At 44.0% G+C, this 23,115-nt stretch overlaps 1 protein-coding gene and 1 long non-coding RNA gene across 7 annotated transcripts in view; one reads left to right on the forward strand and one right to left on the reverse strand.

Annotated features, from left to right (window-relative positions):
- Positions 1-21,293, reverse strand: part of ARHGAP20 (Rho GTPase activating protein 20) — a 56,511-nt gene extending 35,218 nt beyond the window's left edge. The window contains exons 1-2 of one of the 6 annotated variants that reach the window (XM_053935394.1): positions 21,157-21,293; positions 11,029-11,114 (exon numbers count right to left, since the gene is read on the reverse strand). In XM_053935394.1, the coding sequence (XP_053791369.1) occupies positions 11,029-11,114; positions 21,157-21,255 (185 nt within the window). In that variant the 5' untranslated portion in view covers positions 21,256-21,293. Of the gene's footprint in view, positions 1-1,680; positions 1,704-5,471; positions 5,543-5,981; positions 6,054-6,254; positions 6,441-6,636; positions 6,711-11,028; positions 11,115-21,156 lie in introns of those variants that run through there. The other 5 variants (XM_053935397.1, XM_053935396.1, XM_053935399.1 and 2 more) reach the window with 5 other exon arrangements.
- Positions 6,754-10,168, forward strand: LOC128784100 (uncharacterized). The gene is made up of 3 exons (XR_008429359.1): positions 6,754-6,843; positions 7,007-7,267; positions 8,371-10,168. It is a non-coding gene; the product is annotated as an uncharacterized LOC128784100 (long non-coding RNA).
- Positions 21,294-23,115: the final 1,822 nt, after the last annotated feature.

Genomic DNA, 23,115 nt, shown 5'->3' on the forward strand with positions numbered 1-23,115 from the left:
CAACAAAGGGCAATGTTAAGGTTTCAGGACTTCAACACACATTGAATTTCATTATAAATGGTAATCTGGATGTGCCTTGAACTGTATTATAGCCAACTTGACAAAATCATCCCAGATTTTGCCAAAATAATCACACAAAATGGATCATTGTGTTCTGAACACTAAAGGAGAACAGTGAAAAACTAAATGAAAGAAGAGCTTTTCTTGTACACTGAAAACAACTGCCTATGCTCAGGCCTGGACACAGGACAATGGAGATAGTCCTGTTCATGCTCCTGATTAATTTAGTTTCTATCATGCTGTCAGCTTATTAAAGCATATGAGTTGAAGAATCATCACTCCTCAGGCAAGAACGGCCATGAAGAGAAAGGAGGCTACAACTGCACTACACCCATCTGCAGACCTACCTCCAAAATCTGTCAGCAAGGGGCTTTGAAAAACAGTTGAGGAACAAGCAAAGCCCTGTGTAAGTTCTTGACCATTCCTTCAAATGTTCTTGATCATTGAGCTGTAGATGGAAAGTTCTTGATCAAGTTCTTGATCATTCCCAGCTGTAGACGGAAAAGGGAAGAAACAGGGAGATACAACACGGTACTCCTCAATAACACTATCTATCTGGAGATGTCCTTCTGACAGTTCTGGCTTGGCACAAACTATCTATAGATGGAGAAAGGAGCTAAAAACAGGGATGCCAACAGCCATGTCCATTTCCCATGACTTGCTCAGTCCAGCCTGCTCCATCGCCACTGCCTGTTCAGCACAACCACGCAAAGCCCTGCTGGCCTCAGGGACGAGCGTTCACAGCTCCCATTGCCACGAACAAGGTAACACAGACAAGGCTCACCCACACGGAGCAAGCTGCAGCTCAGAGCCCTACTTAGACAGGCAGATATATATAGCTATAGGCATATATAGAGATAGAGATATAAAATCCTCTGCATTTTTAAAGGTGCTAACTGCTCCTTTCTGTCACTGCCTCCGAACCACAACCAGTGCCCTCGGTGAGTCGCCCACGTGCTCAGATCTGCCCACTTCAAATCTTCGTGATCCTGAATATGCACTTCATCTACATTTGTACGGCACTTTATTGTAATAAATAATAATTACACTTGGAGGGCAAAAGCACAAAAAATATGAGCTTGGAGGGTAGGAGTGTTTCCCAGGAAGGTGGTAGGTAAGATGTGGGCCAGCACAAAGCTAGTAGGCAGTTGTAAACTTACACGGACTATTTATAGAAGGGACTTTAATAAACAAGCATGAAACTCTCTTAATCACATGGGCTGCCAACCCATTTCTGAAAATCTGCTGTCAATTGATCCCTGCTATGCCAAGGGAGCTTCGTTCTGAGGATGCTGGGCATGTTTGCGTGCTGTTATCTTTGGTAAAACTTATGCAGTTGAAGCAGCACTTTGTGAAAACAGTGCAGCATTCCAAAAATAGCAAGTCTATTTTCTGCACCACTCCTTTAAAGTCCCCTAGGCCATCACCGTTGCGGGTACAGTAGCTTTTGTACCATGAAACAATTGAGATCTGCTTGGTTTTTCAAAGAGCATTAGTTGCTAAGTGTCACAATGCCTGATTCTACTTTACAAGTGCTCTTTACTGGTTGCAACTTCTTTTTTACAAGTAATGTATTTGAAGAAAGTAATGTATTTGAACAATATGGAGCAGTCACCTCACCCCTGCATTTTCCCTTATGGACTGTGCCTCTGGATCTCATAGGGAGTCCTCTGACCTGGAGCACGTATCAGCCTCAGTTCACAGCCTCCAGCACAGGGCTGTCCTCATTCTACACAGGCAAGCAGCTGGACCTCAGAAAATTATATCCAAGATCAAGCAGTGAGTCCCAGCAGGGTCACAAAAGACTTCCCACCAAAATGTGCTGTAACCCACTCTCCAGCACTGGCAGGGCAAGCACAAGCCTGGACAATGGAAGGAAGATGTATATTAATTGAGATTGGGAGCAAGTTTTACTCAGATAAATACAAATTTACATTTTAGGGCAGAAATCAAGGTTAAAACTTATATTTATGAAATTGGATATCACTCCTCTGCTTCTAAAACTCAGTGTGCACATTTTAATGCAATATATATTGAGAAAAATATTCCAATTTAAATTATAATAGGATTCTAAAAATTGTCTTGTATCATCTTTGTCAAAACCTTATGAAACAATAAAAATTACTATGGAGAATAAGGTGGTTTGCACAAAATGTTTCAGATGCTGAGGCACATAACAAACTACTTTTCTGTAGTCTGACAGTAAAATATCACATAACTGTAGGGTAAAATGCATCATTAAAACAAAATCCTCACACTTTTCAGGATGGAAGCTTGGCAGCTTAACTGTAAACAAAGCTGCACTGAAGTAATTTTTACATAGCCAAAAGGACACTATTCTCTGCAGAACAAGCATGCACTACAGCGTGGAGGCTGGAGACAGGAAACATGCTTGTGGTTTGGTTTGCTTCCAAGGCTTTTTGTTTTATTTTAATAAACAGCTGCAAGGTGTTTACTCTGAAAATTTAACACAAGGGCAAAATTTTCTATTGGTATAAATTAGCACCACACGTTTTGGTCATATTTTGCCTATTTCCACCAGAAAACAATTTAGGGCAAGTGATGTAAATCCTATTGAAAAGCTCTTGCAGTGTGGGTGTTCTCCAGTCAGTCAGCAAGTTCAAGGGGTTTTGGTCTATGTCCCCCTGAGCAGGAGAGACATTTGGGAGAGGACACATTCACATGCAGAAGTCAATAAAAGCTTTTTGGCCTTTGGAAGAATCAATCCTCTGTTCCTCACTGGAGTTCCCACTCTCTTTTACTGACCGACATAGCAGCACCACCTTGAGTTACTCTCTCTTTGCAGTTGCACCAGGGAAATGCCATTACAGGCAGTGTCTACACAAACAGAGATCTTATTGATCAAACCGAAAAAAAAAAAAAAAAAAAAGCCACCAAAAAAGTGACCTTTAGAGGGGAAAGCAATAATAAAGAAAAAAAAAAAAAAAAGAAAAATAGTAGGATGAACTGAGGGGAAATAAAAGCCCAAAACCTAACACCTCAGGTCTACAGTTCTGCACCATGGATGTATGGGTTTTTGGAGCTTCTCGTGGCCTACAAGAAGCCTGGATGCACAGGCTACCTTTCCTACTACCAACCAAGCTTCTTCCTACCCGTTCCGAGGAGGCATACAGAGGAGCACTCTGGGATCTCAGGCCAACTAGGAGACCCCATATTATTTTCGTTGGCTGAAGAGATACAGTTTTTGTCCTACCTTAACTTTTTTGAGAAGCAGTAATTGCAATTAGGAGAATTAATCCCACTTAATCACAACTGGAATATTTAAAAGCCTGGCTCAACTCCATTGACTTTGACTTACCTCATGGATGAAACTGACCTTTTATTCAAAAGGTGTTTTCATATATCTTCTTGTAAAGTGTATTACTAGAGTCCAGCACAGGTCATGGAACAGCCAGGAATTCTGGGTGACCAAAAATAGCTAGGACATGCTACAGATCTCTACAGAAACAGGTAATTTAAAGCTGGTGTGCACATGAGGTAAAAAGACTGGTGTGGACATCTTTAGAAATCCCTTCTGGACCATCCTGAATGGCTATCAGTGAGCCTACATGTTTCTGCTGACCCTAACATCCCCAGGTCTGTGTCACACAGGCTGCAGATTGGCAAGAGTAAGGCACTTGTGTGACCATGTCCTTTCAAGAGGGAAATGGCATTTTCTAGTTGACTGCCTGGGTTTACTGCCTGTCAGTCACCCCACTCAATCATTGCATAATACCAGTGGGGCTGCTCATGGTCTCTCAGAGTTTCACTGCCCAACAGCCCTTCCCCTTTAGGCTCTGATTGTCCCATTATTGAAGAAGTAATTCAGATAGGTACGTTTAGATTAGATCTTAGGAAGAATTCTATACTGTGACTGTGGTTAGGCACTGGCATAGGTTGTCCGGGGAAGCTGCAGACACCCAGTCCCTGGCAGTGTTCAAGGCCAGGCTGGATGGGACCCTGAGCAACCTGCTCTAGTGGAAGGTGTCCCTGTCCATGGTAGGGAGCTTAGAAGTAGATGATCTTCAAGGTCTCTTCCAACACAAGTCATCCTATGAGTCTACAAACTGTGGGACACAGTGGGGTGAACTCCACAAAGCCCCACCACAGACATGAAGGGAAGATCTGCTCAGCCCCTGTATTGGCTGCAGTTTGTAAGAACCACTTCTCTAATAGAGATGACCAGTATGGATGCCAACATGGAAGACAGGACTGTCACTTCATCTGTCCAATTGTGCCTCCAGGGCTTTGAATTCTATTTTGATACTTGTACTACAGCACAGGAATTATCCTATTACAGTGAAGAGGTTATTTAATATGCCTGCTGCTGCCAGCTATGGCAAGTGGAGTGACCCAGATTCTTTATGAACATGCATGGAGCCATACGCACCTGTTAGCTCTCCCATAACTCACTGCCCACCTATTTATTCAACAAGTTTTTCACAGAGCTACTCAGGCAGATTAGTCAGAGGTTCCTACTCCACTAGTGATCTGAGCTGGGGAAAAAAGCTGTTAGAGGATCGCCCACATCTCTATGCCTTTTGATGATAATTACCTGTTCAGTGCTGCCAACAGTTAAGCTGTACTGGGATGTGCAAAAGCAAAACCCCAGGTGTTTGGTAAGCTGTCTGGTCAGCAGGACGTGTCTAAACAACAGAGGCACTTGAGAGGTCAGGAAGCCTCTGAGATGCTGTCTTTCTGTCATGGGTTTAGAGTCTTGCCCCTGAGGCTTATTATCCTTTATTTGATCTAGCCCCCAGTACTCAAACACTAAAGAGTGGGCATAGAAGATACCTAAATACAGACTTACTCCCACAATGTGATTAAAACCCCTCACCAGCAGCTTTTTGCACCACGAGGGCGCAGCTGGACCAGGAGAAGCAATGCCATGGAGAGTCCAATGGGTATTTAACGCTGGCCCCTGTCTGAGGTGGGACCACCAGAGGCTGCACATCAACCTGCACATCGTTAGAACCTTTCTGCTTGTTCACACAAGATAAATGATCACAAAGCAAACTGAGAAGTTGGTCTCTGATTTCCTCAGGTATGTTGTTGCCCAAACTGCTCGGCCGGACTGTCACTTGGCAGAGATTTTATTGTCTAAAATCAGCGCTATACAATGGCTGGACGACAGCTGCGTTCTGCCAGACCTCAAGGCCTAATCCAAAAAGTCCTTTAAATGGGCTGCAGCCAAAAGCACATGTGGACACTGAGACATCTGGACAAGCAGAGCCCTGCACTCATTCTGATGAGCACTGCCCCTCACTTTCTTCACACTGCCACAACTCTCTCCAAAAGAGAATTGGCTTAAGGCCCTGGTGTTAAACTATTAGTCATTTATTGTAAAATTAATCCCTTATTTAAACTCCAATCCCTCCAAAATCCTGCTTCCAAGCCTTCCTTCTTCTTACCTCTCGTCCTTTCCTTTTAATAAAAAAGCAGCATATCTCCGAAAGCCACAGCTCATTTCGATATCCAGATGTACAAACATCACTAAAAGCCAGTTTGTAGGTCGTAAATGAAGAACTGAGGGGTTTTATCAAAAACAAACATATGCACACTTACACTCACACAAAACAAAACAGAAAAAACACAGCAGAGGGGCAGGATTGCCAGTCTCTGAGTTAAAAGGCCATCTGAGCCCTCAGAAAGTTCACCTTGTTAACAGCTAATAAAATTTTATCCTCAGCTATTATTATGTAAAAGTAACTTTTGTGTTCAAACACATGGTTTAAGGAAGCAATACTCCAGTGTTATAATTAGCATTAATCAAGCATGAATTGGATATACCAGAAACTGACAACTTGTAGAATATCATCACAAGTTGTTTTAATTATAATTCCATTAAAAGGAAGAGCATTAAATACAAAATAGCAATTTAAAAAAAATTACTATTTTTCTACAAATTCACATATGCTTACCTTACACAGGGAAACATGACACATTGAGGGGAGAAATCCAGGGCAATTCTCATACAGAGATTTCTGCCTATTCTGATTAAGCACAAAATGTTAAAACATCAAAACTTTTCATGAAATGAAAAATCTCAGAAAAAATCCTGATTTCAAGGCTGAATGAAATCTAAGAATTAGATCCAGAAGCAAAGGCACCTTCATTTGTTTTGGTGACTGAGTCTCTAGGAATAGGATTTTCCCTCCTTTTTGATGACTAGCTGGAGCCAGCTGGGATCGTACCTGTGCATGCCAACCCCCGCTCTGCTTCTGAGCCCAGCTCTCCCCGCTGCTGGCATGCAGCTGCTCCAGAGGCAAATTCCCACCGACCACATGTGGAAGGCACACCTGGAAACTGGCAGGCACACAGAGCACGGCCTTTGCCCCTCACAGCCCTGCAAGCTCCCTGGCACTGCCTGTCCCACGCCACCCCAGGGCCGACCCTAAGCCGTGTCCCCGGCAGCAGTGGCACCATCGCCGGCCAGGCCATGGCGGCCTTGGCCCAGGGCGCCGCTCCTCTGCCTGGCATGGCATGGACGGCCTCTGCCAGGGAGGTGCCATCCACAGCCCACGCTCCAGCAAATGCTGCCATGGTGCCTGGGGTCTGTGCAAGAGCAGCACCCACCTTCGCGTGGGCAGACAGGAGAGCGGGCAGGAGAGCTTCTGCATCAGGGCCTCATCCTGCGCCAGCAGGTAAAAACGGCCGTGGCGTGTGGCCCAGGGGCCCGTGCTCCCTCTCCATTGCCTCACCAGCCAAGCTCGCCTCACAGAGATTACACTGCAAGGCAAAATTATTCACCAGCATGGAAATGACTGAAGAACGAGCAAATAGGTATATAACAAGCTGGTTACTTGCAATGAACTTTCATCCCCTTCGTCCCTGCCATCAGTTTTGCCTGAAACACCAACTATTCCCCTTCCCTGTGAAAAAGAGACAGTTAAGGCCTTCTGGCAATTTACATTTATTAAAAGTCTCTATTTTTGTCTTCTTCTAGTCCCATAGCTTGGATCATCCACATTTCTTCCGACTAAAACCCTGAAAACACCATGTCCAAGACTCTGGGAACACTCTGTATTTGACTCGCGCCAAGTGGAACGTATTACTAGATTACACATATGATCTTCGTTATCTGGGATATTTAGCCTTTGGCACAGGACCCCTAGAAGATGACATGCCAGAATCACTTACTGTGCACTGGAAGAAGGAAGAACAGCCTCTCTCTGAATGGCATAACATTACTTCTATGTAAACAAGGGTATGAAACACCTTGGAAGCTTGCTGAATCTTCAGTTTTTACCTTCCACTTCTCCAACCATAAAAGCCACATAACAAAATTGAGTAAAGGTAGCATTTTAGGAACTTCCTTTTCAGGTTCTTAAGGGATTTATTCATAAAACTTTCTAAAAAATATCCTTTGGTATTTTTTTTTTAAACAGCTTATCCTTCCAGCTTACACCAAAATAATATCACAAACACTCTTCATACTGTAAAAAAGAGTTGTTACATTTTCAGTATTTTAACACCTTTAATGTGTAGAGACACAGATCTAGAAATGGTCTTCCAGACTCAGAAATTGTGAAATTATATTAATTGGTTTCAGCATGTAAAAATATCACTTTCAAAGATCTGTTGAGGTGTGCAATAGAAAAGGGGAAGCTGCTGGCAGCTGCAGCACAGAGTTTGGCTGTCCCTGTGAAATATTAGAGATGCAAGCAGAAGACCACCAATGCAGAGCAAAAACTTGTGTTTTGTCACGTGTGAAAATTGTTTTGAGAGACAGCAGAACAAAAGCTGAAAATTTTACTTGAAACAAGTCTTTATTATTCTGTATCAATTATTTGGGATGACAATACCCCATGCTTTAAATCCAGGCCTCAGACATTTCTGTTTCAAGCATGTAATTCGTATTGCATTGAACTGTATCATTAAGTTGTTCAAGTTTCACTGAAAGACACCAAGAAAAAGTAAGAGGAAGATTACAACTGTGGAACAGGTCTGCGGACAAATATAACTAACCCAAATCCTTTGCTGATTTCATACACATTAATGGAGTTAACAATCAAATTTATTTTTTCTGCACCTGAATATGAGCCAAGAAAAATACCAAAAGCTTACTTTTCCAATGTATTTCTACAATAACCTTGCTCAAAGTGCTTCCGAAGAGTACACCTGATGATGTGAAGAGTCTTTACATGGCTATTCATCATAATTTTGTGATGAAAAAGAAGCTGTACAGGGAAAAAAGGAAGAGAAGCAAGAACAATGTGGCAATGTTGGTCTGCGTCATCTCTTGGATGTAAGGGCCCAAATTCCACTATAATATCTGCACTATTTACTATGTTTCTCTTCTGCCGGCAGGTACAAGTCAAATGAGGCATGGATTACAGCAAGCTTTCCCTTCTGTGCACCACCATGCCATACAGCCATCCCAGAATTCTTCTGCAGGCCAAGTATCACGTGACTCCTTCTGTATGATTGACAAGGCAGGGCAAGATTTGTAATGAAAGCTGAATGTTCATTAAACCCAATGATACAGCTGGAGAAAAAGATGACAAGCTGTTAAGCACGCAAGACTTTCAGACTTGCTTCTCTTTCAGGACTGGACAAGAGGACAATGTCACAAACAAGCATGGGTTTTTCCAGCTAGATCCTCTTGTCTTGCTCACATCCTTGTGTCATCACAGCTACGATAACACTACCATCAAAAACCTTAGTCATCTAAATGCTAAATAGCCATCTCCAGATGTCACAATGGTTTCTTTGAATAAATAGCATTAATAAACTTTAAAATGCCCCAGAGTAAGTCTGTCCAAAGTGCCACTACATTTTATGAAAGTGCCCTGTATATAAACCAGGGACACCTGACATATAAAGTGGTATAAAAATACAAACTGACTCGGCTTCTAAGTATTTCCTGCCCTTTTAAACTTTGCACTTGTTCATTAATTTCAACAAATATTGAGGTGAGCCAGCTGCTGAGGTGAGAGTATTCAAATAAATCCCTCACAGATGTTTGTTAACTTCAGATAGGAGCTTTATTATCTACAAATCATTAATCAACCATTAACAAGTAAGTATTATGGAGTTGCAGTATTAAGGTTCACTGCCAGAGAAGAATGATAGAATTTGCAGACTGGCTGTGTCTATAAGAACTAAGAGCAGAGAGGGTCTGAGGTAAAACATTTGGAGGAGATTAGAAAACATGAGAAGTCATTTTGTTACTCTTCAGCTCTCCTTCAGAGAAAGCACTTCACCAGTGTTAAGCGTTTACACAACAAACCGAGTGGAAAGATCAAACTTATCCATCAGTTTGGTGATGAAGAGGAATGTGCTTTGCACAGCCAAACAAGGAAGTCAGGCACAGGTGAGAATTGCTGCTCCTGTGAACAATAATAAACACCATCCAAAGTGTCACACTCTAAACTGAAATACTCTGAAGCTACAAAATCGCCTGCTCTGACTTCAGAGTCCTCAGACTTCACCCAATACCTCTCACAAAGGCCACAGACTTCAGCTGAAAACAGAAAGCAGCTAAATTGTTGCATGCCACAGGCAGAGGACAGACATGACTGAGGCATTGTTGTGTAGGATAAGCATTGCTTACTGCAGAACAAGGAAATGCATTCCCCTCTTTGGTCTCTCCGCCACACAGTTTCTGCCAACTGGCCTTACGAAAGAATCCTTCACACACTAGATTTGGAAATAATTCTGATCTGGGCTATACAAGCAAGACACTTAAGAAAGCATAAAATTCTTAGGTGAAAATGTAGTGTGTATTACACTCGGTGTCTCTCCAACTATTTCTGATTTCTGATACTTATGGAGGAGGTAATAAAGTAAATTTAAAAAATAGAATTGAAGAAAAATATTGTCTGAATACCAGCAGGTAAATGAAATTTGACTTTCCTGTTTTGCAACTCTGATTTTTTCACAGAATACTTTCACAGGTTTCTGAAATACTGTGGAAATCTGCATGATGTTAAACCAGGTATTAATTAGATCAAAGACAAAACACTTTCCAAAGCTCACGTACTGATTACTTAACGCACCACAGAGTAGGAAAAAATATTCCTTACAAAGCCATACTTTTATTTCCCTCAATAACATTTCTCCATAAAGAGCAATACACAGCTGGAAGCATTAACAGCCGACCAGATGGCTCACTTCTCGATAAACACGTTTTGTAAGTTTAAAGTCTAATGAACTGTAGTGCAGGGAGAAAAAAGTTATGTATGCAGAGTGGTTCAAATGGCAGGTCAGGGCTGGGGCTGGAGAGGGGACTAGCTCCACAGAAACTTCCATTTCTGTGGCAACTTTACATTGGAGGAGGGAGAGAGGGAGGGAGAGAAGGAGAGAGAGAGAGAGAGAGAGGGAGGGAGGGGAAATAGCCAATTCTGGCAGAAGACAAGGACAAAAAAGGCTGAATGCTTAACACCCACAAATCCAGCCCCACAAGTGCTAATACTGGACAGGGGAAGGCTGTGATCACCAGGTCCTGGGCCACAGCATTGTCCTGAATCAGCAGGTGCTTCCAGAGCCCTGGACAGCCTGTGCCATACAGCAGGCAATGACAGAAGAAACTTAGGTTAAATTAAATTGTGCAATTCTACAGTGAACAATCCTGAGTTACGCCCAGCACTGTGGAAGTGTCCAAGGCAGAAAGCATTCATCTTCTTCTGCCCATGCCATCTCCACAGGAGGCAATCACAGCCAGTCACAAACTGTTCACAGCTGAGCAGCCCAAATGTCGCACGCCTGGTTACAAATTGCAGAGCAGCCCTGCCCACCCAGCCAGGTATAAACAGCTCAGTGTGGCAGCACTGGGGAAACCACCTCTAGGAGACCACCAGGTGCCTGGGCTGGTTCTGTCACATCTTTCAGCAGCCTTTATAGCTGTGCAGTTACCGAGGAGCCTGAAGTATATTCAACAATGGTGCAGACAACAGCTCAAAAACATTTCAAGTTTTGGGCTGAGAAACTGCAAAACAGTACAGCCAGCAGAAGTCACCGACTCACCTTGAGGCCGATCTGGATCTGCTGAGTGCTTTGACAAAGATCAAAGATGGTGCAGACTGGCGTCTTTGGGCCAAACTCTTCATCTTCTGATTGGAAAAAGAAACAAAATGAAATCACAGGTGAGATTCGGAACAGTAACTGTATGCATACAGACTGGCCAGAGCCAGACTCCAATTACAGGCCATGGGAAAAAGGCTAAGTTATTGCCCTCAGCAACCCTGGAGGGGGAAAATATCACAGGGAAATTCCCCTTGGAGGGGGAAAATATGGTAAAAAAAGCAGGAGCATTACCAGAAAGCCAGTGAAAAGAAAAGCTGAAAGTTAATGTCTATACACAGATACTTGAGGTACCCTGTACACATGAAATAAACACCTAGAGCTGGTCCTCACCCACTTTTTTGTCCCTTAGTAATTTATTGTACTTTAAATTTATCAAATATCCAGGTGGTGGTGTAAATTTCAAATGCTTCATACATTTCTGTGTCAGATCCGACATCTACCGTAAATTAAGGTTTGGATTCTACCCACCTGACCTTACACATTATATTAGGCTACCCTTTTTTAACAAATCTTTAGAGATAACAGCATTTTCTTACCCTACTACTCAATCTGGTGCATATCTTGCCCCTCAGTAGTCAACAATGACATTTTTTTCATTGCTGATTATGTATGAGAAAAATAAAACAGAGAGAGGCAGGACAGTTGCTAGCACAGAACTAGGAAGAGAATGAGAAAAATGAGACACTCAGAGAACACCGCAGGGAAAATAAAAAAAAAAGCACAAGGAAGAGATGAAAATGTCAGTAGCTAACAAGAGAGCATGGATTTCCAGTCAGTGAAGTTGAACACTACAATAAAAATACTGAGCAAATAAATACCACCGTTTTCCCCAGAGGTAGGAATTTTCAAAAGCACCCACAGGAGACAAAAATACACGTTTTCCTGAATGCAAATGTATTCACCACAATGCATTCAGTCTCCTTCCTGCAGCCAGAAGCAGGACTGAGTAGTCCTGGCCCTAACCCTGGAGGGCCGTCTTGAACTGGTTGTGCAGCCTGCTGCCAAGGTGCATGACCTCTCCTGTCACTGACCCTCCGCCAGAAGGGTGACTGTTACCTTATTTAGCTCAAACACTTTTCAGAATAAACTGGTGAACAAAAGAACAAGGGTCAAACTCCTCCTGAGACCCTCACAGGAGAATATCCAATGATGCAGTGGTACCTTACACCGCCCTGGCCACCACTGAGAGCCCACAAACAGGTGAACTTCTGACAGTCATGAAATCCCTGTTCTCAGCTAATCACAAAGCATGACTCTCTTCCTTCATACCAAAAATAACCACTGACTACCAGGACAAATATGTCAGGACAGTCAGAACAACTGACTCTTCTGCCAATGTATGTGCTGGATGTGGCACACATTGTGTTTGGGCAGGTGCACAGTGTGCTCCCCTCGGAGAAACTGAACTCTGCGTATTTTACTTGCTTGTGACAAGTGCATTTATTTTACTCACTGCAGTCCATCTGTTATTGCGTCATTTTTTTGGTTCTCTCTTTATTGACATAGAGCATGCTTGTTTGTTTTGTCACTCAGTTACAGCTATTGTGCAGCAATTGTTATAAATTCAACTGTGTAATTTCAATTCACCTTTAAAAATTATCCCCTCCTCCCTATTTTATCAAAAAATAACCTTCTCAAGACTGATAAATTAAGTCTGGGAACATTTAGCTGTCTCCAACTGGACTATAACTGAACAATAAAAGATTACTAATAAAAGAGATGCCCACTTTTAATATTTTTTTAAATAAATAAATAAGATAAATTGTTCTAGTGAAATAAATCTGTTTGTCTTATTGCTAGCAAATCTGAAAAGCTGTTAGAGGTTTTAAAAGTAGCATACCTGTAAATACAAAGACAAAAAGAGATCTAACAATGCAGTGTAACATACTATGGAAGACCAGCCACATATGTCACACAACAGGCAGATTTCAGGAGTTTATATAAAGCATCAACTCCCAGTGGGAAATTTACTGCAATTTACACATTACTGGGCAGGTGGCTTTTGTGGGGGTAAAAACTGGAGCATCTCAGCTCCTGCAAACGCAGTGGAAGTTTGGTTGCGTTTTCAAAGAGATCTTCAGGTCTGAAAAGAAAGCCACTGGGGGAAACCACCTGCAGTATTTTAAAATCTATGGCAATTACAGAATTTTTTTTCAAGCTTGGGTTAGCAGTGTTGAATAGCATCTGTGCCAGTGAGATTCTAGTCTTGACTCAAAAGTCTGAAGACCAAAGTAAAGTCTAGACTACAGCGAGTTTAGTAAGAGCTCAAATAGCTGACAGATAATCCCAGTCGGAGGGGAGCCCAGCAGGTCTGTGACCCAGCCTCTCTGAACCTGCTGCCAGCAAGACCCATTCAAGCAGGCCACTCTGGGCCACCTCCAGTGCAGGTCTCATCTCCAAGGATGAGATTCTACAGCCTCTCTGGGCAAACTCTTAGCACAGCTACTAAGCAGATTTTAACAGAAAAAAAATATAGCCTCAAAACATAAAAAGATCACTGATGAGAAAAGGAAAATTTTCACAGCACTCAAGTGAGTCAGGTCAGCTGTATGCAAATAAACACAATACACAGAGACATTGATTACAGGCAGAAAGGGGTGTTTTATTTTTATTTTTCTATGTACAGAGTTTGGGAAGAGAAAATAAGTGACCATCATGACAACTTGAATTGATTAACTTTGAGAAGGGAGAGGATAAATTCCCTTTTCATTGAGTTGGATCCAGTTGCCTGCTATCCTCTTTTTTTTTTTTTGCTTTTATTATGTGCAAGGATGGCAATGTGGAAAAGAGGAGATATATCCTGAACAGCTGTTGTGAGAGCAGATGTTTGGGAGGAAAAGGAGATGCACTGACCAATTATCTAAGCATGAGACACAGAGAAGCATTTCTCAACATGTGTCCTACATCATTATCTCCCATTTTTTTCATGTAAATATTAGAAAGGTCAACACAGACAGAAATTCTCATACTTGCTGGCTGATTCAGACCCATGTGAAATGTATCATAAAATCAATATCTATAATGAATGTTTACAGTGTGCCAGATGCAAAGATGATAATCTTGTATCAATCAGGACAAACTAGAGCTGTTGCTGACTTCCTCACATCCAAAAGCTTGAGTTGCTGCCCCTTCCCCTCCAATTCAGGTTTAACTTCATACTTTCTGCATTTCTGATTGTCGTTGTCTTGACTTTTTAACAGAAACAAAAGGGTTTTGCATTTTCAGTTGTTGGACTGGTGGTAGTATTTGGCCAGTTTCACATCTGGTATAAAAAAGTCATAGGCCTGTAGACTGGAAAAGAATGAATTTACACCAGATATCGATCAGACCTACAATGTGATGCACTGTTTTGTAAACTGTGATGGTAGGCGGTTTATGAGCAGACCAGCCCACCATGCTGAGGACAGAAAGCTTGCAAAACATCATGAAAATATGCTGTCTCTCCTCAGGAACCAGAACCAGAACCCCTATGGATTACAGTAAAACGTGCACAAGTATCTCCCAAGTCATCATGCTGGATGCCAGCATTCAACTAATTTTGCCTCGCAGTTGAAGTGGATGATGGTACTATATGAAATTTATATAGATTAATATATTGCCAAGTTACAATATTGATTTCCACCGTGGAAAAGGTAACATGTGGTAAGATAAAAAAAAAACCTGTAAGTGTTTCTGTACTTTATGTGTATCACTTTACTATATCACGCTTCTAAAGAGAATGGCAGAGTGTGAATTAAATAAAAAATGTATGAAAAAAATTAATGGTACTTACAATTTATTTTGTGATGACAAGTAACTTAAGTAGTACATATAGAGTGTTTATAATATTTTCAAGTGTCTAGAGAAGTTAAAATCTCTGCACTAAGTGAATACCCTGCTGCAGCTACTGGTCAGAGCAGGCAGGCTAAGATAGGGACTTTGTGCAGTGATTCCCTGGGCGCACACTGCCCACATTGCCAGGCTGTGCTACCTGAGCCATGCCATGGTCAGACACATGCAGGAAGATTCCTCTCCCCAGGCTCCGATTCACACACCTGAGCTGTCTGCCCCGTGCTCCTTTTATAGCTGACAGAGAGAAAAGGACAATTTAGGGCACGGCTCATCTTGTCTGAATAAGTTTTTCTCCACTGACTGTAAAAGAAAAGTAAGGTGACCAAGAAAATAAGAGTTAATCATCATCAATCCTCTCCTTGCTATTTGAGCAAAGGACAGGGAACAGAAAAATGTATATGCTCAGTAACACAAGGAAAAACTGTCTTCTTGCAGTGGTTTGAGCTTAGGATGAGAAAATGTTACTTGAGGTCTGTTTAAGAACAGACACACAAAACAGTTGAAAAATTTACTTAGTTCCTGAGTGACAGGTAAACACAACAGAAATGCCTCCTCAGCAATGTGCAGATAACCTTGTTAAAGCCTCCCCAGACACTGAAGGATTTCAGGCTCCTGATTTACAGGCTCGCTCCAGAAATGGGTCAAGGCTGGGACATCTGCCTGGGTCATTTAACTGGATGACAGGGATAACCCTCAGATGTGCCAATGCCTCTAGCTGAGGATTGCTTTCAAGTGGCTAAGCTCTCCCTTTCACTGCTTTATTTTTCTAATGAAAGGAAGTCTGATTTTAACAAATCCTACTCTCTAAATGTATTTAAGTTAATAACTGTGAGGGATTTCACCCATGCAAACTCTGCTCTTGTTGTCTGAGCAACAAAACATATCTGTGGCACACACTCCTGGTTTAGCTAGATATGAACCAAAGCACAGACAATAAATCCTTACTAGAAACTATGAGACAAAGTTCAGCTAAATGCCTGAAAATCAGAAAAATCACAACAACCCTCAGCATATAGCAGTTAATTTTGCAGGACAACTGGGCATCACTCTTGCCCCTGTATCACTGGCCACTTATGAGAGGCAACAGATTATATTTTCCTACATACTATAATGCAGTATTTGTTAGACTTACAGACTAGAGTTGTCAAAAAGTACCAAAAATAACAAGAATTCTTATACTTTGTTAAAGCAAGAAATGGACCTATGCTGACCTATTACATTCCTGAGCCCTCATAAACAGGGTGAGAAGATGACTGCATTTGAACTGCTGGCTCAAGCAGCAGAGACGCAGATCCCACAGAGAGACCATTTACCATAAAGGCAGAGCAGGTGACAAAACTATGTGCTTTTGTTTATGCTGGCAGAATACTTTTACTTACAAGGACCTTCCTAGAAAGAAAGCCATTTTTGGATGGATAATTGTGGAGAAAACAATTGCAGGGGCACAAGAGAAAGAGCTATCAACACAGTGGAACCAAAAGCGCATCATCATGGAACAGCAGCTGCTAGAGAGCACAGCAAAGACTGAAGGCCATCTCAGAGCAGAAAGAAAAATGGATAAAAGAAGCTAAGAGCAAAACATGTTTCACCATACTTCCCGAAGGATACAAATCTTTGGAAGCACTGCTATGGATGTCTTCAAAAGATTCCACTCATCTACATCACAAGATGAAGATGTGAAAGATTAGTAAACACATCATAGAGGAGGGGAACATTGAGTATGTTGCTTGTGGGTCCTACAGTGAGTCAGGGCACTGCTCAGACCAGTGACACTGTTTGTGGTGGTCTTGTTGAAGCCCAAAGCTTCCTTTCAAGCTCGCCACAAAGCATGAAGGTTAACACATGGATAAAATTCTGCCCCAGTTTCTGTGCATAAAGACTTTCTCAGGAGCAGTTTACAGATGACAGAGAGGAGATTCCCCCCATTCCATATCCATACTTCAAGCAACATTAAGTAATGAGGCAATAATTTGTTATTTGTGGTTCTTGAGTATTATATACCACATGACCTATCATGCCCCTCTCTTTCCTACTGCCACCAGGAGGGGCAAACAAAAATCCCACGAACAGGAGACTCAAGAACTAGAACACATTGTTTTCTGCATAATTTTCAGTTTCTCTCATGGACAGAGAAATGAAGGATTGCTAACACTAGTTCGTAATTAAATCAGCACCAGGAGGCACATCACAACAGGAAGTTACCACAAGCCAGCACAGCCCACCAAGGTGATTTTAACTTAATGACCCACTTTGCGAGTGATTTCATTAAAGTAGAGGCTTTTTCAGTCCTCATCAGAGACAAAATAGCTACAGGATATGTCTGCAGGATGATAGGAATTGTTCCCCACTCCACTAAATAGTGCCAGAAGTGTTCCTATGTGTCTGAAATTTCCAGCACTACCAGGTGTGATTCTAGAAAAAACCCACCAGATCATCAGCCAGGACCATAGTAAACAGGACACTCTTGCAGGAAGAAGAAATACCTGCTTAAGAAGATTTATCTTAAAAAAAACATATATATATTGGCATGAGATCAAGGTATCATAAAATATAATGGTAAATACCTACTTGATTCATCTTTTCAGAGTAAAACAAGGGATGAAGATTATCTATGATTACTCTTCCAATGCCATTAATTTGCTTGAATTGATCCATTTAATACACTGTTGAGGAACACTATAACTCCCTTTTCCCTGCCAGTAAACTGTTGCTGCACTTGTGATCAGACTCACAAAGAAACACATATTTACGGTGACAGAATTGCCAGATTTCAAGTCTCAAACCATAAATGCTACTTTGATTAGTATTCAAAATAATTTTTTTTGCACACTTTGTAGGTGTAAATATTAAAAACTGCTGAGCCTCCAAAATATTTTAAGCAGTTACTTGAGATCTTCAAGGAGGCAGCAAAAATCCTAGGACTGACTCCTCGTGCTACCAGATATTGTTTTGCATAAAATCTTCAGGGTTGGTTGGAATCTAGCCCCTCTGAGAAGAGAGAAGTGAAACACCAGGAACTTATAAATATGGTTAAATGACCCAGCTGCTACTGCTGACACAGTTACATTGGCATAAAAGACATCTCTGCTGCATAGTTTGTTGTGACAAATTTGTAGAAATAAGCTCTATCTGTATAATCACTTTTACTCATGCTGCTGCAATCTACTTCAGAGTTGCATCAATTTACTGGTATTTGTTTCTAAGCTAAACAGTCAATACAAAACTTCTCTGTAGGTCAGTCACACACAGTGACTCCAATAAGTCCAGTAAAAGAGGGAAACTAGCCCAGAATTTTCCAAAAGCATGAACTAAAACACTGCACTTCAATGTCGCCTTTTAGCAGAGCATTGTAAGCATTTAACAGAGAGAACCTCCCACAGACTGTGAGGTAGGTTAGCAGTGCAAATTATTTTGCATGCCAAGAATAGGCACAGAAACGTTTCCAGGATATTAGTTTAAATGGTCACATAAAATACATGAAAAAAGCCCTAGACATTTTCTGTCCCTATTCTGGTTCTGTGGTGTGATCAAGCACGTGATCCTTCAGCTTCGTTATGACAGCCAAGTGGAAGATGAAGTAGGAGTTCAGAAAACCACAGAACAATGCAGCAAATCTCAGCTAATTTGAGAAAACATAGTCATGATAATAAAAAGGGAGAAAGGTTCAGTGGTCGCCTAGCATCACATATTTAAGGGTAGCTTTTGCCAGAAAGCAAAACAGTTGATGTTAAATACATATTTGCAACGAAATTGTTTAACTTGACATGCTGTGTCACTAGTATCAAAACTGATTTCTTGCCAACACATTCTTCCATTTCACTGTATGCAACCAATACAAACAAGTTAAGCTCCCTGTTACCAAAAAGGACTTTCTGTATTGTGAAAAAATGATGCTTTGGCACTGAGTGGAAAACAACACAGAGGTATAGAGTATATAGGGGTATACAGAGTCCAAAGGACACAAACAGTAAAAGAAATATTTGAACTGTCACTGAGATCCAGCTTCAGGCAAAATTTGGAATACTCCTTTCCTGTACATGGATAAAGGTAGGAATCTTCTTTCCCAGAGAGACATAAAGAGGTGACACGCTAGCAGTCTCAAGGAAGCACCACAACTGTGGACAAGCAGCTGAGCTGCTGGCTGGATGTTGGTGGCTGCCTGTGTTGGCTGTGCATGGTGTACAAAGCTGCCATATGCTGCAGGGCCCAGCCAGGGTCTCAAGCTGCTTCTCCACAGGAGGATCTCCATCTGTACCCCCGCTGCATGTGCCTCCACGCTGAGGAATTCCAAAAGGGCTGCCAAGATCTGTAAAAAGTAATATCCCTGCTCTCTTGTCAGCGTTGGCAAAAACAAGGTCTGCATTCCTTTGACTGTGGGCTCTTTGGAGCAGGAATAGGAAACACAAGTGCTGCCATTAATATTTGTCCTCAGAATGCTAAATAATGAAGTGGAACTTGCACGATAAAAATGTTCATCTTTGCAGTACTTGAACATAACTTCTCATTTCAGGTGGGTGCCTAGCATCAGGGCTCTGCCAGGTTGGAAGGTATATGGTATTCTGTCTTCAGCAAAAATGAAATAAATTTTTGATAAAAATCAAAGCTGCACATGTAGCCATCTCAAATTAGATCACAGCACTTGGAAAGGGTGAGTATCTACTCCATCATTTTGCCCAGCTGGGCAGCAGAAGGTACTCCATCACCTTGTGTAGGTGTATCACATGCCCAGTTCAGAAACCAATCAGGTATTAACTGCAGCAAAGTGTAGTAGAAATCTTGGCGAAACTCTCTCCAGGCAACCATTCCACCACTGACAGCAGCTGCCATTAGAAGAGGTCCCCAGGGCTGCAGTCAGGCTGGAGCACTATGTGGCTTGATGAGACACAGCACACATGGACACAACCCATGGAAACACACAGCATCACCTCCCAGCCCAAAGAGACACATCAGCACTGCTGAGCCACGGCCAGCAAAATCCCAGAGACCGCTTAGCCACAGGATTGGACACAAGCTCAGACTTTACTACCATCCTAAATTGTCACCAGGTGGACAGATTTACTAAGGGACACTGAAACCTGGCCAGTCATTCTAATCCTGCCAGCCTATTTGGCAGCCGTCTGAAGTGAACCTCTAAAGACAAGGCAGTGAATAGATTTAAATGTCATTGTGAAGCAAAATCTGCAAGGCAGCAAGGTACCAGCTCTACTTTGGACAGAAAAACACTTCAGCACTTGCTAAACCCAAGAGAAAAAAAGAATTCCTGTTTTATACAGCAGGAAGGATCTGGTTATCACAGCTCGCTTGTTACAGCTAAATAAAAGGCAGAAAGAAACAAGTGCTTGGCTGTATGCAGAAGAGAGCATTTTGCACTTGATTGTGTCAGATGCTGAAAAGCAATTTGAGACATCAAACAGATTTTACAATCAGTTTTGAAGATGGGATGAGGTTCTTCTGCTATCAATTGTATACACTTTGCACAAGATGCTTCTTCAGGGAGCTTCTTGTATTTCTCTTGCACAAAGCACGTGAGAGAGCAGCCAACAAACACCCTCATCTCTACCAAACCCTTCCCTCGCTCTCTCCAGGCACACAGGCAGCAGATCCCTCTTCGATTCCCTGGATAACCGCTCTGCAAACCTTTCCCCAGCTCTCTCTGATACCCACCGAGGAAAACCTCTAGAAATCCATCCAGCAAAACGCCCTTTAGGTTTCCCCACGAAATGCATGTAGCAAACCCCCTTGTCGGTCCAGCACATCCATGCAGCAGCACCCTCCGCACCAGATCACCGGGAAATCCATGCAGCAAAGCTCTGTGACTGCACCGAACAGCACCCAGCAAACCCTTCCCGAGCTGCCCGGGACAGCTGTGCAGCGGCGCTCCGTACCTACCCCGGACATCCAGGCAGCAGCCTCCCTGTGCTCCCGGGACATGCGTGCAGCCACCCCCCTGAGGTCCCCGGGTAATCCACCCGTCAGAAGCCCCTCGGCCACACCGGGCACAGCCGCACTCCCAGCTCCCCGGGGAGCCCGTGCACGAACCCTTCCCGCCGACAGCCCCGGCTCCGCCAGCGGCTCCCCCGACCCCGGTTCCGACGGCGGCGTGCAGGACCCAGAGAGATGGCGCGGCGGAGCACGCGGTGGGACCGCGCTGACCTGCGGTGCCCGCCGCAGGAAGCTCCGGGATACGGACGAGGACCGGGGGGCGCTTTCCCGGGTGGTCTCCAGGGGCGGCCTCACCTTCTTGCTGTCGGCGGCGGCGAAGCCCCTGCTCTCGCCGCTCACCGAGGACGAGCGGCCCGGGCCGAGGTGCTCCTGTTGCGGGGACATCACGTCCATACAGCCCCGCGCCGCCGCGCTCCCGCCGCGGGGACACCCGCGCCGCCACCCGCACCATGGACAGGGCGCGCCGCGCCGCGCCCCGCCCCCCGCGCGCGGCACACGCCCCCGCGGGACACGCCCTCGGAAGCCACGCCCCCTCCGCCGCGCCCGGCCCGCGCCGTGCAGGGGGAGTCCCGCAGCGGGAGGGCGGCGGCGCGCATGCGCGGCCTCCGCGAGGCGCGGGGAGACGAGGACGGCGGGGGGCGGCGGTGCGCGCGCTCGCGTCCCGCGCCTGCGCGCGCTGCGGGGTCGGGGGCGCGCGGGGACGGCGGGGAACCGGGAGCTGCGGGGTGCCGGGAATTGGGACGGGTTTGCCGGGAATTGGGACGGGTGTGCCGGGGGCAGAGCTGCGGGGCGTGTCGTGGGTCACAGCGCTGGGGTGCGTGTTGCAGGGCCCCAGAAGTGGCGCGGGTGTTGTGGGCTCGGAGCGCTGCAGGGTCAGCACCGGGGAACTGCTGTGGCGTCCCGGGAGTGGGGCGGGTGTTGCGCTGTGCCAGAGCTGTGGTCCTCCGTATGTCCGTGCAGCAGCCAGTTCAGCACCACGCATGGTTCTCCCCGGGGCCTTCCCGCAGGAGGGTGCCCGTCTGAGGAGCAGGCAGTGGGTTGGGTGCAGGTCCCCGGTGCAGAGGACAAGCGACCATGGCACCACAGGCTCCCAGTGCGCTGGGGGAGGCCAAGGGGATGTCATCGTGCTCCAGAAAGCCATGAGCAATAAGGAGGAGGAGCCACTAGTTCCACTAATGGATGGTGCTGGCTCAAGAACAAATGGTTGTAAGTAGGCTATAAATAAATCTCAGCTGGAGAAGGGAAGAAAGTGTACTGATCATACTGATCCTAAGAGGAGGAGGTTCTGGAGGATCCCTGCCAGCCAGGAGCAGAAGGTGTAGCGCTCCAAATGGTGCTGGTTTGATACAGCTGTCATGTTGGTACATTATTGTGTACCCTCATTAAACCTGGTGTCTTCAACAGTGAGCGGCTACTCCTGATCACCCAGGAGGTTCTTCCTAACCCTTCCTACGTGTTGTGAGGGATATTTTTATCTCCAGCCTTTCTAGCTGTTACAGACTCTGCATGCATTTTTTCACACGTTGATCACAAAAGAAAAAGAGAGGCCCTACCATCTCATGTGCAGCTTTTCAAAACCACCACTTCCCTTCTGCGAGAAGAGTTTTTGCATCCCTGTGGTGAATTGGATTGGGAAGAGATTCAGCTTTAACAAGATTACTTTACATCTGGATAACCCAAGCTGGTTCTCCTCCTGGAAGCACAAATGGATGTGCTGCTTCTGCAGCTTGGTGGCAGTGGCTCTTGCCATATATGACTAAAATAGTAGTAAATGATGAATTTGGTTCCATGTTAGGTAGCTACCTTGGATGCATTATTTAGGCTCAGCATGTCCATGTAATAGTGCTTCAGTGATCTCTTTGTTGAGATTGATGTGGGCATCTGCCCTCTCCTTGTACCCTCATTTTTGCAAGTTGGTGGAATCATGTAAGGAAGGATGAAATATTTAAGTCTGGAATGCAATATGAGTTCTTCTGCCTCCTCAGAAGCACTGGGGGTTTGTGGATCTGACCTGACTTTTCCTCCTTACTGTATGACTGACCAATAAAAAGAAAATCATAGATATCTGTTACCACCAGGAATAGCTCGTGGATGGCACTGTGTCTGATTTCAGAAAGCCCAGCAGCCTGCCCCTGATACCTTTGGGAAAGCAGTGGATGGGTAGGGCAGAGGTTTGTATGCAGTGTGTGCTAATGTGTCATGAGTTGCACCATTTCCTCTTCATTGCCTGTGTAAGGTCTTTCAGCTGAAGTG

This window comes from Vidua chalybeata, chromosome 2 (assembly GCF_026979565.1).
Source record: "Vidua chalybeata isolate OUT-0048 chromosome 2, bVidCha1 merged haplotype, whole genome shotgun sequence".
Lineage (NCBI taxonomy): Eukaryota > Metazoa > Chordata > Aves > Passeriformes > Viduidae > Vidua > Vidua chalybeata.